Source organism: Dipteris shenzhenensis, chromosome 30, assembly GCF_047967505.1.
Source record: "Dipteris shenzhenensis isolate YYH24624 ecotype China chromosome 30, Dip_SZ_1.0, whole genome shotgun sequence".
Lineage (NCBI taxonomy): Eukaryota > Viridiplantae > Streptophyta > Polypodiopsida > Gleicheniales > Dipteridaceae > Dipteris > Dipteris shenzhenensis.
This window is the reverse complement of record NC_141625.1, coordinates 43,632,088-43,649,236: the sequence shown is the minus strand read 5'-3', so window position 1 is coordinate 43,649,236 and position 17,149 is coordinate 43,632,088. Positions and strand designations below refer to the sequence as shown.

At 42.5% G+C, this 17,149-nt stretch overlaps 1 protein-coding gene across 2 annotated transcripts in view; it reads left to right on the top strand.

Moving 5' to 3' along the window:
• The window catches only part of LOC147882172 (SEC14 cytosolic factor family protein / phosphoglyceride transfer family protein), a 168,909-nt gene that overhangs the window by 21,432 nt on the left and 130,328 nt on the right, over positions 1–17,149 (top strand). For both annotated transcript variants that reach the window (XM_087402027.1, XM_087402026.1), the window contains exon 3: positions 5,037–5,218. In XM_087402027.1, the coding sequence (XP_087258153.1) occupies positions 5,037–5,218 (182 nt within the window). The remainder of the gene's footprint in view (positions 1–5,036; positions 5,219–17,149) is intronic.

Below are 17,149 nucleotides of genomic sequence, written 5' to 3'. Positions count from 1 at the left end.
GTGCGATTCTTGCGCTCAGCTTTACCATTTTGTTGAGGTGTAAGCCTCACTGTAAGCTGATGCGTAATGCCTTTCTTCTTCAAAAATGCCTCAAACTCATGAGACATATACTCCCCTCCTCTATCTGTGCTAAGTGTCTGCACCTTGAGTCCTGTCTCATTCTCAACCATAGCCACAAAGTGTTTGAAATGCATAAACACTTCTGATTTGCCTTAAGACCATAGATCCAAGTGTAGTTGGTGAAGTCATCTATGAATGTAACATAATAGCGATAACCCCCAAAAGTAGGTGTCCTCATGGGACCGCAAACATCATTGTGAATGAGCTGTAATTTGCATTTAGCTCTTACTCCACCATCCTTCTTGAAAGGAAATCGATGCATCTTGCCAAGGATGCAAACCTCACATGCATGAGGAGGAGGTGACTCTAAAGGAGGCAAGGCGTCAACCATAGCATGCTTTTGAAGTGTCATTAAGCTGCCATAGCTCATGTGGCCATACTTGGCATGCCAACTCCGCATTCTGCATCGCAGCAGTGGGAGTGCTCACTGAAAATGCAATATCAGATCTTTTCTCATATAAATCAAGCTGAAAAAGACCTTGATACAGAGTGCCAGACATTGTCTTTGTCTGTGACCGTGACTGCACTTAGCATCATCGAATACAACCTGAAATCCTCCTTTATTAAGAGAGGACACTAAAAGCAAATTCTTCTTTATACCTGGCACATAGAGAACATCTGGAATTCTGAAATCTGTGCCATCAGTGGATGTGAGAATAATGTCTCCCACTCCACACACTGAATAAGAAGAATTCTTTGCACAAGTCACCTTGTTTTTAGTAGGTGGAGGATGCAGAGATGCAAAAAGGCTCTTCTTAGAAGTGATGTGCTTAGAAGCACCACTATCAAAATACTAAGTATTCCGTGTCTCATTGATACTGAGAGAGCATGCATCCTTTGAAGGATCATAACTGCACGTCAAGAAAGCATAAGGGTCATCCTCAATAGTGGCTGTAGCATTTGAACTACCCACTGAAAAATCTGAAGTGCAAGACAGAAAGGCATAGTGCTCTTCCACAAAGTTGGTTGTAACATCTCCCCCATCGTGTGAATGAGAAGTTGATGCATCTAACACAGCCATACCTTAATCCCTTTTTTTTCTTTAGCTATGCGCTTCTTGCATTCGGGTTTTCATGAATAGTAACTGATACGACGTAAACATTCAAACAACGTGTTCAAAGATATGAGTTTATCCTAGAAGGAATACTTTAATACGCACTGTACATTCATGGTATCTTGGCCATATATTTGACTTTTTTGACTTCTTAAGCGTGTGAACGTGTATGGAGTATTAATGTATTCCTTTTCGTTAAATGGATCTTGGAATAATTTCAAAAAATTTCCGGATGAGCACAAGATTGAATTGGTAAGTCATCTCATAGGAAGTGAAAGAGGAGACTGATATTCAACCATTTAGTACTGATCTTTTTCATGGTCTATGTGAATATCATTGCCAATGATGATACGGACAAGATATAGTAGTTCTCTTTTGAAGAACTCACATTTGGACGTTTTAGATAAATAATTTTTTCTTGTCAAAGAATAGTAAGAGCTATCTGAATGTTATGTTGAACAAAGTCTTATCATACAAGAAAATATCATTAGGGAAAACAATAATAAATTTTCCCAGATATGAGCGGAAAATATCATTCATCATCTGGTGGAAACTAGTGGTACATTAGTAAGTCCAAAAAGAAAAAAAAAAGAACTCATAATGACCGTATCATGTACAAAATACATCCTAGGAGTATCTTCTTTTCTAATATATAATGACCTGGCTTCTTGCAGTAGTGACAAATGCCCTTCTTTCTGGGCTTATCTGCATCACCCTTAGCCTTATAAGAGGGCTGGCCTGAATCATCTTTATGCTGATGTGCAGGCTGATTGGCATGTTGCTTTTGCGGCCCTTTTCCCTTGGGCTTAAACTTAGAAAGTATGGCATGATCGCCATCCCGTGTTGCCATATATCTTCGTGTCTGCTCTTTCTCAACAGAAGTCCTACCAACTCGTGAAAAGAGAGAGGATTGCTGCTCCGCCTCAATGACAAATTCAACGAGGTGTGGAAACCAAGATAGGACTCAGGAAGAGAATTCAGAGTGGTGGTAATCATCTCTGAATTCGAAATGACTTCATGAATATGTAGCAGTTGCTCTCTCAAATCCTGAAGCTTTGTGAGGTGAGTATTCATGGAATCTCCCTCATCCATATGCGTATGAGAAAGCTCTGGTTTATAAAGGAAACTTTCACATCATTTCTTGCTGCAAACATACTCTCAAATATCTCCCAAGCTACCTTTGATGTCTTGCATGACCGAATGTAAGGAATAATGAACCTCTTGACAGAAAGAGAAATCACTGATAGAGCTTGTGCATCTCTAGAATCCCATCTTTTCTGTTCTGCTGTGGGAGCCCCTGGAGCTGCAGCTTCAACTACTTGTGCTGCATTTTGACCTCTACCCCTGTCTCCAGCTGTAGGAGTGACAGGTGTAGCCATAGAATCTGGCCTTGCTTCATCTCCATTGACATAATCCCAAAGATGTCTGCCAACCAAGATGTTGCGAACCATAAAACTCCACAAGGAGCAGTTGGTGCCATCCAACTTATCCTCCTGTGTGAGGACTCCAAACACCTCATTGGGGTTGTTCTGAGCCATTTTTGCGAGATAAACTAAAAAATACAGCAAATTGAACAAGTAAAATCCCTTCCTGGGATGTAAAATGCACAAGTCAAATCTGCCAAAGAAAATCTGCCCAGAGTGACAAATATTGTCAGAGCCTATCAAAGGCTCAACTTGCACCACGATGCTTTGCCAATTGCCCAAAAATTTGCAAAGGAAATCTGCAAAAAGTGGCAAAAGTCTGCAAATTGACTCACACTGAGTCTAGAACTGCTTGCAAACCTCCAAAATGCTCTTTTAACTCAAGATTGCAACCTAAATGCAAAAGCCCCAATTTCTTATGGAAAATTGCATATAAAAGAGGGCAAATGGTATGAAGGCCCCAAATGTTGCAAAATTTGCACTCTGTTTGCAAAAGCCCCAAATTTCACTGCAAAATTGCAGTGTAAAATCAAAAGCCCCAAATTTATTCAACACCTGCAAGCAAACTGCTATGTCTGCCCACAAATATAAAATCCCCCAAATTCTTTGCAAGAACTAAGCCAAACAATGGCTCTCTGGAAAAAAATGCCTGTACTGCATAGAAGACCTTTTTCCACAACTGTTGCAAATGCACAGAGAACAGTACGGACTTCTGCAAATGTACGGAATGCAGGGCTGTGTACGGAATCTATACAGTGTACGGATGCTTGTACGGTGACTATACGGCAGAATGTATGGTGCACTAACTACAGGTGTACAGAACAGTATTGCCGACCGTACTGTTGTACAGACGAGCGACGAACTCATGGCGGCATTGTACGGACGAAGGCGGCGTCACACATGCAGGTACGGATGGATTGTAGGTGTAGGGACCTGGCAGCTTGTATGGACGGCGACAGTCTGTAGTACGGGAGTACGGACGAGACCTGCACAGTGTACGGATGGCGGCAGAGTCTAGTACGGGGCATTGTATGGCGGAACAGTATGGATGGACGGGAGCTGCACGCATGACAGTAGGGAGCTGAGAGCAGAGGGCAGAGATCCGGGAAGAAGACACTGCTCTGATACCAAATGTGAGAAAGAAAGAGAGCAAGAGTGAGCAAGAGAGTGAGCTGAACGTAGGTCACTCAATAGGTGGACTGAATGAAGTGAAGTACAAAGAAGAGATGAGGGGTTTTTTCTAAGTGACAAAACCCTATCTAATTACTAACCGTAGTTAGAGATTAGACTGTGGTTAGGGGGAAAAAGCTCTAAGAGGGAAAAGTGCCCCTAACCCACTTATTACATTACATTGGCCATTGCCTAGAATATAATAATAATTCTAACACACCTCTGGAGGGCCGACAAAAACTTGTTCATAGACCTTTGTATAAATGGATGCTCAAGTATGTGTGGGTGTGTGGATTCGTATGTGTGAGAGCATAGGTTTATACTATGGTCCGTTGGGCAATGATGATGTGAGTGGGGATGTCATAGTAGCTAGTCCCTGCTATGCGTGATGGAGTTTATGGTTTTCAACCTTATGAGTGACTATCATGAGATTGAAACTGCTTTATGTGTTGTCGCATGTTCTTGGATTCATCTAGATATATCTATTTGGTAAAGGGTAATGGTGTGTCATGTGGTGGGGGGTGATCTTGACAATGGTTATTGATTTTGTGTATCCTCACAATCTTAACATCATTGAAGGTGTAATCAAGAGTGGTAGTGGCAATCATAATGTAGCCTTTCATTTGTACGTCTTTATCTTTGTCATGTGCCTTTTAGCATGTGCAAGCTCATTTTCTTTACAAAAAATAAAGTAAATCTTTTTAAATTCTTTCTCTATTGAATGCCATACATAGCATTGTTAACATCATGAGTTTTGGACAGTGATTTCCTTAAAGCCGAATGTTAGAAAACTAGATGCTCATTTGGGTTTGGGACAAAGAGCTGGGTGACTATGGTATTCAATTTGTTTTGAAAAATCTACGTTGACTGCAAAAACAGCCAGACATTGACAACCTAAATCTTTTGTTTGACAAATGTAAGTCAAGGTCATGTGGCATATCAAATCAAATGGCAAGACATGATTTAGACAATTATTATGTTTGTTGCACGATTTAGTAGATTACATGCCCATAAAATGGATAATTTTCTCCACCAAGTTTAAAGCACTGTTGCACATTTCAGGCTTTCATTTCTCAAGTTAAAGGATGGTAGGATAGCCCACTTAGGCGCTCCTTTTTGAAGGGGCGTCTTCGAAAAAAAGGAACATTGGTTTGGATGCAAGTAGTAGGTAATCTAAGAAGTACAATGTTTTTTAAAGTGGTTTTACAGGAAAATCAGTGTATTCTTGCAACACGATAGTTGTCAATTGGATCTTCCCTGTGATGTAGGTGTTTTCAAAGCCCATTTTTTTCCTTTCACTCGCAACAACAATTACAGGCAAGCTAGATGAGATGAGGACTGCTGAGGAGCATGGGAGAGTTGAAGAGCAGACAGAGTCGATGGCTGAATTTACCATTAGAGATAGTGGAGCTGTTGGCCCTCTGGCCCTCTGGCCTGCAAGTGTAGGAAGGTGGGCATCGTACGACCCCTTTTCTTCTTTGGATATGTTTTGGGATTTACATACACACACTCACTCACACACTTTTTTTTCCGTAAAAGAAACTCTGGATATGTTTTGGGATTCTCTCTCTCTCTCACACACACCACACACACAATTTTTTTTAGTGAAAACTTTGAATGCTTTATATTACAAGATAGCTATCCCAGAAACCTGGCAAGGTGAAAGAGTCCATCAAGAGAAAATCTCAGTGTAGGACAAATATACATCATGATCTCTCCTACAGACCATTTTTTTTTGTTTGGGTGAAAACTTTTTTGGATTACAAAGTAACTATACCAAAATGGGATGTCAAAGTACATATAGAACATCATTCCCTAAATATGGATCACTTGATTACGTATGGTACCTATCGGCGGTGCGGCTGAATCTTCTTTGATCTGCCATGCGGCGGGGCAGGCTCCAAGCCGGATAGTTCCAAACTTTTGAACATATATTGAGGCAGAATCTTTACTTTAGAACCTCCATCTAACAATACCATTGCCAAAGTCTAACCATGATACTACACCTTCACCGTTGCTATCATATAATCAACATCCTCAGGTTGAGCACGGCATGCAATTAGCATATCCTTGAATAGGTTGCTTGGTGATATAAACTCTTGGGGGTCTATACTGGCCATGGGGCTATATTAGTTCTTTGGGTAACCTTCTTTTAATTTTTGGGACCATCCATAACAACCGGTCTACAAGAATTTTCACCTTTTCCTTCTTCAAAGTTATCAATTGTCCACATAAAAAAACTTTCAATTCAATACCGTTAACATCAACATGAGTTGTGGAACTTACCTATGTATCTACTAGTGGGGCTGCGCTTGTTCTGAGAGAATTTTGTGAGGCTTCCCATAACACGGGTGTAACTAGTCACCATTCCTCCTTTTGCTTACTGGATTCCTGTATCTTTTCAATCTGCTTCAAAGCTATTGAATGAATCTCTTCCTGGTCCTTCCACTTTAGATGCTTCTCTTGAATTGGACCTTTACCATGTATATGTTGATTTTCTTAGGATTGTTACACCTCTTCCTACAATCCCAAACTAGATAGCTGGAAAATACATCAAGAAAAAATATGACTGTAGGACAAATATACATCATACTCTATGTAGTGAGTTTGCAGGCAATGAAATAGAGATTGCTGTAAAGAGCGACGAAAGAAAACGAAAGTAGAAAAACAAGAATCACCATAGACTCTGTGGTTTCTATCTTTCCAGAGAGTCCAAATTGCCTAGTAACGAACCCATGAAAAGAACAAGTCAAACTCCGGTCGGCGAGGATAAATCCCAAAAAGCCAGAAGAACCTGCCGAAAGTAGTATGAGGAAAATGCAAACACAATCTTTTCCGAAGAATGCCGATGAAGTCACATGTGTTAGGGCAACGCCAAAAAATATGAGACACAGACTCCCTGGGTGCCAAACAACGTCGACAAACAGCTGGAGCAACGAACATAACTGCTGTAAAGGAAGTTTTCCTGCCATGTTTTGAACGCCAAATTTTTTCCATAATAGTGGACATAAAGGAAGTAAGATGTGCCCTGGTAAAGAAGATGAAAGGCAATTAAAATTGAATATATGCCACCAAGATAGATTGAGCAATTCGGAGCCGAACATGTAGAGGCCAAGTAGCCAGGTTCCGATATTCAATCTTTTTCTTTAATTTGGCAAGGACCCAATCAATTTGTTGACGATGAGTAATCTTCCACCCAAGAGGATAACCAAGATGGCGTACTAGCTGAGTGGGGAAGAGAATTTCCCCTGGCCATACAAGACTATGCCAGTCTTTTGAGTGCAAGGGCAATGGGCGAGATTTCTGAAAATTCACATGAAGGCCAACAGCCAGCCCATATAAAGAAAGAGCTTGCATAAGCATGGAGAGATCCCTTTTAGTGTTTCGTGGCACAAAAAAAGAATCTACATAAGCCTGAGCAACCATAGGAATCTCCAAGCCATGTAACATGTCAGTCGCCACCAAATGATCCATATACTGAAGCATGGGATGAGTGGCTATGGCATATAAGATGGCACTAAGAGGACAATCATGGCGGACTGAACAATAGAGTGTCCACATTTCTGAAATATCTCCTGACAATATGCATGTAGCTTTAGTGTCACTATAGAGCCAATAGATAACATGCTGCAATTTCTGACCAAAACCCAAAGCTTGCATAGTTTGCACAATGAAATGCCATTGAATGGGGTCAAAAGCCTTGGTAATGTCAACTTGCAACAAGAGAATATCCTGCTCTGTATACTTGGCATATTCAATCCCAACATAAGCATTTGCAATATTGTTAGTGATATGCCTACAAGGAATAAAGCCATATTGTGCTGGATGAAGGGCATCATGCAAATATTCTTTGATACGATCAACCACCATTTTGGTGATGATCTTATAAATGACAAGCATAAGAGTGATAGGCCTCCAATCAGCCAATGATTCACAGATTGACTTCTTGGGCAGAAGCTTTACAAGCCCTTTCTTCCAGGAATCCGGCATGTGTTGATTTTGCCAAGCACTGTTTATCATCTGTAGCAAAGGAGCCTTGAAGAGATTCCAATATGCGAGGAAAAATTCAACAGTGAGACCATCCCAGCCAGGAGGTTTCGATCTACCACATGTTTCAACAGCATCACTTAAGCCTGTGCTGGAGAGAGAATAGGAGTGACATGCTGTAATAAATGTTGCCTAGCTGGAATAACTTCCTGTGAGGGTGGATCTACATTCCCAAATTGAGAAGCAAAGTGATGTACACAAGCTGTAGCAACACACACACACACACTTTTTTTTTTTTGGTGTGCTCGAGAAGAAGAGGTCCAAACATCATCAGAGAGAAGAGCTCTGCAAATGCAAACACACACACACACACTTTTTTTGTTTTTTTTGGTGAAACCCGTAACTATATTATTAACATGAAATCAATGTACATGACATTAGACTCCAAAAGAGAGCCTAATGGAAGAACTCAAAAACAGTCAAAAAACACTTCAAGGCTAGTAGCATCCAAGTCCCTCGCAGCATAACTATCATATAAAGATTGCTTGAGGGACATTCTGAAGAAAGCATATGCCTGAGGAAACTGTTGTCCCATCCTAGAATGCAATCTGTGTGTCCAAATAGTCCATAGTACCCAAAAACGAGCCCAGTGGAAGAAAAGGAGGAATGGAGACATCTGAGATGAGGAGCATCCAAACATCCAGAAGAGTTTCCCGAATCTGATAGAGGGAAACCGAAGCCGCAGCAAATGAGAGACATGAGTGATCAATATCTGAGAGTGCGGGCAAGACCATAACAAATGGGGAACTGTCTCACGGTGATGAGAGCAACGGGGGCAGGAAGGGGAAGCAATGCGACGTGCTGCCAATTTCACCCCAATGGGAAAAGCTCCCACTATACATCTCCAAAAGAAAAGCCTCTGTTTCAATGGCAATTTAGCTTTCCAAATTTTCTTGAGTTGTGATTGCCACCAAGATAAAGGCCTATCCAAATTCCAAAGAGTGTTGGCATGCTTATCAATCCATGGCGGTGGAAGAAGAAATCTGTAGACCATCGAGGAGGCTAGATTATGCATTGAAAGTGAACAGGTAGCGGGAGATAAGGAAGTCAGATTCCAGTCCAGTAATCTGTCCTGTACAAACAGTGGAGGAACAGGAACAAATGGCTGCAACATAATTGTAAGTATTCTCCAAATGGGCCTATGATGCAGACCCAAGGGGAATGTCGTGCAAGCTTGTGGAAATGAAAGCACATAACCATGTTGATCCACAACATCTCCGACAAATCTTATGCCCAATTTCATAAGATTATATGCTTTAATAGGAGCCTATAAAGCAAGAGGCGATTCAAACACCTTGCTCCAATGGATGCTTTCCAAGCGAAGAGAATTACCATGATGGGAAGAAGCACCTGACCATTTAGCATAAGAGAGAATTCTCTTCCAATCATGAATAAAAGCAGTAGAAACAGGACAACCAGGAATTTTCTTCTGAAATGTGGTCATGACTGCTTCCCAGTGATCTGTAATCCAATGCCCATATGCATGGGACGTCATGTTTCCACACATAGCTGCTAGCATAATAGCCCATGGCTGTTTTTGCTGAAAAAAATCAGCAATCATAGTGCTCTTTCTTGCCAACATATGAAACTGAAGATTGAGAATATTCAATCCCCCATGAGTCTTAGGAGAACAAACAGACTGCATGGGAAGTAGTCGCAAGGCCTTTTTGTGAGATTTGCTTTTCCAAAATATCTCCATAGCCTGGGACATATAGGAAGCCAAATGCTTAAAAGACCAGGGAAGAAGAGGCAGATAAAATTGCACTTATGCCATAATGATAGACTGTACTATCCGAAGTCGAACATGTAGAGGCCAAGTGGACAAATGCCAGTATTCCAGCTTCTTGTTTATCTTTTGAAGCACCCATTTGAGCTGTTGTTGAGGGGTGATATTCCAGCCAATGGGATACCCTAAATGCCTCACAATAGTATGGGAAGAGATAATGTGGCCTGGCCAGAGAAGTGCATGCCAATCAGCTTCTTTCAATGCTAGAAGATTTGATTTCTAAAAGTTAATATGCAGTCAAGCAGCTATGCCAAATCAGAGTATGCATCAAATGAGAGAGATCATTTTGAGAATTCCTGGGCATGAAATATGAATCATCAGCATATGCCTGTGCAAGAAACCGCTGTGCCCCTGGAATTTGCAAGCCATGAAGCTGCCCTGTATCTGCAAGATGGTCCATATGCAACAATGACGGATGAGTAGCAATGGCATACAGTAGCGAACTAAGAGGGCAACCCTGTCTCATTGAACGGGTCATAGTCCATGTTCTTGACAACCCACCACCAAGCAAACACTGCGCGGTGGCATGAGAATAGAACCAGTAAATAATATGGACCAGCCGAGGGCCAAATCCCAATTTATGCATAGTCTGAGAAATAAAATCCCAATGGACAGTATCAAATGCTTTCGCAATGTCCACTTGCAGAATGAGAACATCTTGGTTAGAATATTTGGCATACTCAATTGCAAGCAAAGCATTGGAGATATTGTCAGTAATTTGTCTTCTGGGAACAAACACATACTGCCTGGGATGAAGTCCTGCTTGCAAGATAAATCGAACCCTGGTGGCAATCATTTTGGCAATGAGTTTGTAAATGATTGGCATAAGAGATATGGGCCGTCAATCAGCCATTGTCTCACACAACCTTTTTTTGGGGATCAATTTGACAAGGCCATGTTTCCAAGAAGGAGGAAGAGATTGTTCTGCCCAAGCATGATTGATCATAAGAAGCAGAGTGTTCTTGAGATCACCCCAAAATGCACGGAAAAATTCAACAGTCAATCCATCCCAACCAGGAGAGCTGCCTTTACGTAAATGACTCAAAGCTAGTTCATTAAGCATAAAAGGCTGCTCCAATGCATGAGCCTGTTCCGGAGACAATATAGGCTGAACATGCATAAGAAATTGAGACCTAGCTGCATTCACTTGCATTGAATGATCAGGCTGAGGAGAAAAGAGATGCTGGAAATGACTAGAGCATTGCGAATTTAATTCTGATTTGGAGGTGGTCCAGGTGCAATCATCTTGCTTGATCCTGCAAATATCCTCCTTTTGCCTATCCGCATGCAGGCTTTTAAAGACGGCTTTGGAGGAGCAGCCCTTATCCAAAAGGGGTTTCAGAGCCCAGTAATGAGTAAAGGCATTGTGACGGTATGTATAGCCCATATCTCTATCCCTTGTTGAGAGCCATAAATCTTCTGCATGCAAGAAAGAAAGCATATCCTCCCAATGTCGAAGCTTAGTGGGGATCATGTGAGAACGATGAGTGGTGTTATCTTGGATGGTAGGCGAGTTATTAAAGTCTCCACACAAAAAGGCATTAGACAGCCATGGATATTGTTTTAGTGAGGCCCACATTTGAGCTCTTGTTGCAGAAGTTTGAGAGGCATAGACAGATGCTATTTCATAAAGATCAGCATGATAGATGCATCTGATCACCATCCAGCGACCCTGGGGGTCATTGTAAGCAACCGTGGGCTGCATATCATGTTTCACCAGCATGCATACCCCCGAAAAGTGCATTGTACCAGCATAAAATATGTCATAACCAGCAAAGTGGCCTTGCTGGCCGGCCAAGAAGTGTTGGTTGTGTTGCTGTAAAGAAATTACATCGGGGTGCATTCTATGTACATAGTGCCAAAAAAGTCTCCACTTATTGACATTACAAAGACTTTGAACATTGTATGTAATACAAGTGATTGAAGTAGACATAGAAGATATGTACAGCCGAACCAAAAAGCATAGTAAAAGTATAAGTTGTCAGGGCTCAGCCATGACATCGAGGTCCACCTGGCCTTCTGGATCATTAGCTCTATAATCCTCATCATTGTCACATACAGGGATGCCCTTCCTGAGCACATCAACCCACAGTTGAGAAGTGAGGCTATCAGCAGGGGTAGAGGCCTGACCAGGGGTGGAAGTAGAGGCATCCCAATGGCGAGATTGTAACGGTTGTGGCTTGAGCGCAAATACCTTTTTGGGTTGCTGCCAGGCACCTTGGGGAGAGGTAGGAGATTTTGAAATTTTGCCCTTTTCCTTATCCTTTTGCTTGGCTGAAACCTGAACCACATTTTCTTTGGGAGGGAGAGATTTAGATGCCACATCACCCAACTTGCTAGGCATAGCCTTAGGCGCCGGACCATAAGTTGGAAGGGAAGTATTTTCTGGAGCAATAGCTGTAGGTGGGAGCTGATGCAGGACTGCAGGGCACTGTGAGGCTAGGTGGCCAAACTTATGATATGTGAAGCAAGCACCTGCAAATCCGGATTCTTAGACCCAATAGTTTCTTGCTTATGAGCTGGCTGAACCATTGGAGGAGGTATGGCAGTGGCTGGAGGAGGATGCAGGACAGTAGGGCATTCAGAGGCCAAATGCCCATACTTATGGCATGAAAAACAAGCACCTGCAAAAATTCCCCATTTCAATTCAAAGTACTTTTGCCCCATTGGCAAACCTTCAACCTCCACTGCAATGGAGGGGAGAGTAGGGGTATCCGTGTCCCACAATATACAGAATCTATTATGATTCCCAGCCGGGCGAGGAGGGCAGATAACTTGGCCCAGTGCAGCAGCCAATCCTGGCAATTCTTCTCGCATATAGTCTGGGAAATTAACCACCTCCACCCAAACAGGACAATGATGCCGAATGAGACTTTGATAGTCCTTGTTAGGGGACCATGGCATAGCATGCACCATTTGCCGGCCATAAAATAAAGGAGAGAATTCAAGTACACGCTGTTTCTGCAAAGCATCAGTGAGGTGAACTTCATAAAACCCACGAGAGGCAAAGTACACTCCCTCCACAAAAGAGCCTCCGAGGATGGACTGAATCCATTGCGCAACATCATTGGCAGATGGTATCTTTCCCGGAATAAAGATAATGACTGCAGTGTGGGCAAGCTTCTTAAGTGGCTGTACCAAGGATGGTAGCTGCAATTTATAAGTAACTTGGGGAACAGGCTTACTCCAATCCTGGCGAGATTGAAGGAAGTCATCCTTGAGAGTATCAAAGACATATTGGGCCTCTGCGTCCATACTTGCATCTGAAATGATATCAGGACAGCGTCTTTTAACCTCCTGTGTGCGCTCCTTGCGCACATAGGTCGTTAACATAGTAGCATCTGAAGCCATAGAGAGGGAGAAGAGACCAGAAAGTGAAGGGTAGGGGATATAAAACAGAAGTAGTTAGGCTCAGAAGCAGGAAGGAACAAGGAGAAAACAGCGGAGGATTCACAGGGAAGGGAGGGGCAGGGGAGGGCTGAGTGTACAGCAGCAAAAGAGGCGATAGAAGGGAGCAGGCTGCGTAGGGTAAGCAGACTGAAGCAGGGCGGCACAAGCAGGAGCAGGGCAGCGCGAGCTGGAGCAGGGCGGCACAGGGGGAACAGGCGGCGCAGGCTGGAGCGGGCGGCGCAGGCTGGAGCAGGCGGCGCAGGCTGGAGCAGCTCGACCTCAGCAGAACCTCTCTCTCGACACCAACACACACACACTACACACACACACCACACACACACACCACACACACCACACACACACACACACTTTTTTTTTTGTGAGAAGGAATCTTGTATTTCTATAGAATAATTACATTCATAGCTGCTTCAAAAACGAAGTAGCTACTACTCAAGAAAAGATCTCAGTATAGGTTGTATACACATCCTGATCAATCAAACGAGTCTAAAAACAATCGTAGAATGATTGTTGCAGAGATCGTTTGAAAAAAAGAAAGGATGAAAATAGTGGATCACCAAAGACTCTATGATTTCTATCCATCCATAAAGTCCATAGGGTCCAATATCGCACCCATACAAAAAATAAATCAAAACCCTGTCTCTGGGGATGAAATCCAAACAACTAGAAAAATCTACCAAAAGTAACAGTAGGAAATCGCTGTCGAAGCCTCTGTCTGATGAGAGCAATGAGATCAAAAGTATTTGGACAGGACCAAAAGATGTGGAGCACTGATTCAGTAGAGTGCGAGCATCTATGACAAACAGCTGAAGCAATATGTCTGTGTGCGAGTAACTGTCCATATGGAAAAATGCCAAGGAGAACTCGCCTTAGGAAAAGCTGTTGTCGAAGAGGGACTTTGTAATGCCAAAGGAGACGCAGCCTTTTTCTCCACCACTTCATTGGACGATCCATATGCCAAACAGTATTTGCTCTGTTGGAAATCCAAGGTGGAGGTAATAACACTCTATACAATGATGACACTGTGATATGTGAAAGCTTCAAAGGACGGACATATGAGGAAGGAGAGCGTATAATCCAATCCTCAAGCCGATGCTGGATTTCTAAATGAGGTACCGGCAAGTACGGTTGGAGCATTGCTGAAATTTTATGCCATAAAGGACGATAATGAGCTCCCAAGCCATATTTGCGAGCAGCCAAAGAAAAAGATAGAATTGTGCCATCATCCTGAAGTACATCCGCCACAGATGAAATGCCTTTGAAGGAGAGAAAATAAGAACGTCGGGGTTCTTGTATGGCCAAAGGTGGGTGGAATACTTTAGACCAAAAGAGATTCTCTACCCTCAAAGAGTTGCCCGAGAGAGAGTCCCTGCCTTTCCATTCCAAGTGGGATAGAATGTGTTTCCAATCAAGAAGCAGAGAAGAGACAAAAGGGCATCCTCTGATCTTGCCTTGGATAGAGCCAAATAAAAATTCCCACTGAGTAGGCTGCCAATTCCCAAAAGCAGATGTATGAAGATGTAATAAAAGAGAGCGAATCATAAAAGCCCAAGGCTGATCTCCTTGTAGAAACTGCATCATCATTTTCCCCCTGTGAGCAAGTAAATGCATTTGAATATTGAGAATGTTCAGACCCCCGTGCATCTTTGGAGAACAGAGACGATGCATGGAGAGTAATCTGAGACTTTTCTTGCCATGTTTTGAACGCCAGAAAAGTTCCATGATAGCTGACATAAATGAAACCAAATCTGCCTTAGTGAACATAGTGAGAGGCAGATAAAATTGTATGTATGCTATCAAAATGGATTGTGTAATTCATAGACGAACATGTAATGGCCAAGTTGCAAGCTTCCAATATTCAAGTTTTGCCCTCAACTTGACTAGCACCCAATCAGTTTGTTGTGAACGGGTGAGTCCCCAGCCTGAAGGATAACCAAGATGTCAAATGAATTGAGAAGCAGGGACAATTTCCCCAGGCCACAAAAGGTTGTGTCAGTCCTATGCATGTAAAGGCAACAATTTCGATTTTTGAAAATTTACCCGAAGGCTAGCAGCCAATCCATATGTAGAAAGAGCATGCATAATCATGGACAGATCAGCGCGAGTATTTTTTGGAGTAAAGAATGAATCATCAGCATATGCTTGAGCAATCATGCTTCGACTGCCAAGGATCTCCAAACCGTGTAGCTGGTCAGTGTCCAAGAGGTGATCCAGATATCGAAGCAGTGGATGAGTGGCTATGGCAAAAAGTAAAGCACTCAGTGGACATCCTTGTCTGACAGAGCAAGCAAGAGTCCAGGATGGAGAAATATCTCCTGAAAGTATGCAGGAAGCTTCACTATCTTGATATAGCCAATTGATGAGTTGCTGCATTTTTGTGCCAAAACCCAAAGCCTGCATAGTCGATGAAATGAAATCCCACTGAACTGTATCAAAAGCTTTGGCAATATCAACTTGCAATAACCAAACATCCTGCTGTGTGTATTTGGCATATTCAATTCCAATGTAGGCATTAGCAATGTTATCGGTGATATGCCTACGCGGGACAAAGCCATATTGCGCAGGATGCAACCCATCATGTAAAAACCCCTTTAGCCGAGCAACAATCATATTGGTAGTGACTTTGTAAATTACGGGCATAAGAGTGATAGGTCTCCAGTCTGCCAAAGACTCACAAATTTGTTTTTTAGGAAGGAGTTTAACAAGACCTCTCTTCCATGTGTCTGGCATTTTCTGATGTTGCCATGCAGCATTCACCATAGATAGTAATGGATGCTTCAAAATAGGCCAGTATGCTAGAAAAAACTCGATTGTTAAACCATCCCATCCGGGGGATTTCCATCTGCCACATGATTTGATGGCATCTGACAGTTCCCTCTCAGTAAAGGGTTCCTCCAATTCCAAAGCTTGAGTAGGGGAAATGATTGGAGAAACATTTTGCAACAGTAAATTTCCTGCAAGCAAAACTTGTTGCGAGGGAGGAGCTGCAGAGCCAAATTGCTGAGAGAAGTGATGCATACAAACAGAGGCAAGCTGTGACCGTGAAGTAGTCCAGGATCCATCAGGCATAAGCACTTTGCAAATTTCTGTTTTGATTCTCCTCTGATGCAAACTCTTGAAAATTTCTTTGGAAGAGCAACCTTTATCTGTGAAGGCTCTTTGTCTTGCTCTAGTCTCCCATTTTGCCAGTTTCTTGTGATCATTTAGTTTAAGACAATGTCTAGCCTGACATAATGTGGTTTGCTCATGCATGGACAACGAATGATGATGACTGAGTTCAGTGAGGTCTTGACAAGTAGACTTGGCCTGAGCAATGGTTTCCCTCAGAGTCTTCATGTAAGACTTGCCATAAGCTCTAATCACCATTTGCATTTTAGAAATAAAAGAAGCCCAGGCATCATCAGCATGAAGATGGCTGCTAGAGGAAAGACAATGAGCTGCTTCAGTAAGCATTGCCTTGAATTCAGCATGTTGCAAATAACTGTTGTTGATGACTAAATGTCGCCTTTGTGGCAATCTATCATCTGGCATCTTATGAAAAGATAACCGCGGCCATAGTGGTGCATGGTCTGAATGCACAAAGGCATAGTCAATCCACATTTTGCATGCGAAATCCCCATTTTGTTTGGGAGCAACACTATACCAACGATCCAGTCGTGCCTGATAAGCGGAAAGAGCATTATGTTGAAAAGTGTAGCCCGGTGACAAAGGCTGCAATTCCTTCCAAAGGTCAACTAGATCCAAATGCAAAAGTAGTTGAGACCAGGCATGCCTTTCAGGAGATAACATATGATCGTGGCTGGAAGTGTTGTCTCCCTATTGTGGAGCATTATTGAAATCCCCACATATGAGGCATGAGATCTCCACGGGTATTGTTGCATAGCATCCCAAATTACAGTTCTGTCTCGAGATGACTGAGGTGCATAAACTGAAGCAAATTCAAACACCTCTCCTCTAATAATGCATTGGAGAACAAGCCATCTGCCTTTGTTGTCATTTAATGCAATGACTGGTTGAAGCTCATGTTTGATCAGAAGGACAACCCCTGAGAAAGAGTGCTCCCCAGCATAGAAAATGTCATACCCACAATAGTGTCTTGTCTTGCCTGCATAAATATGTTGGTTGTGCTCTTGTAGTGCC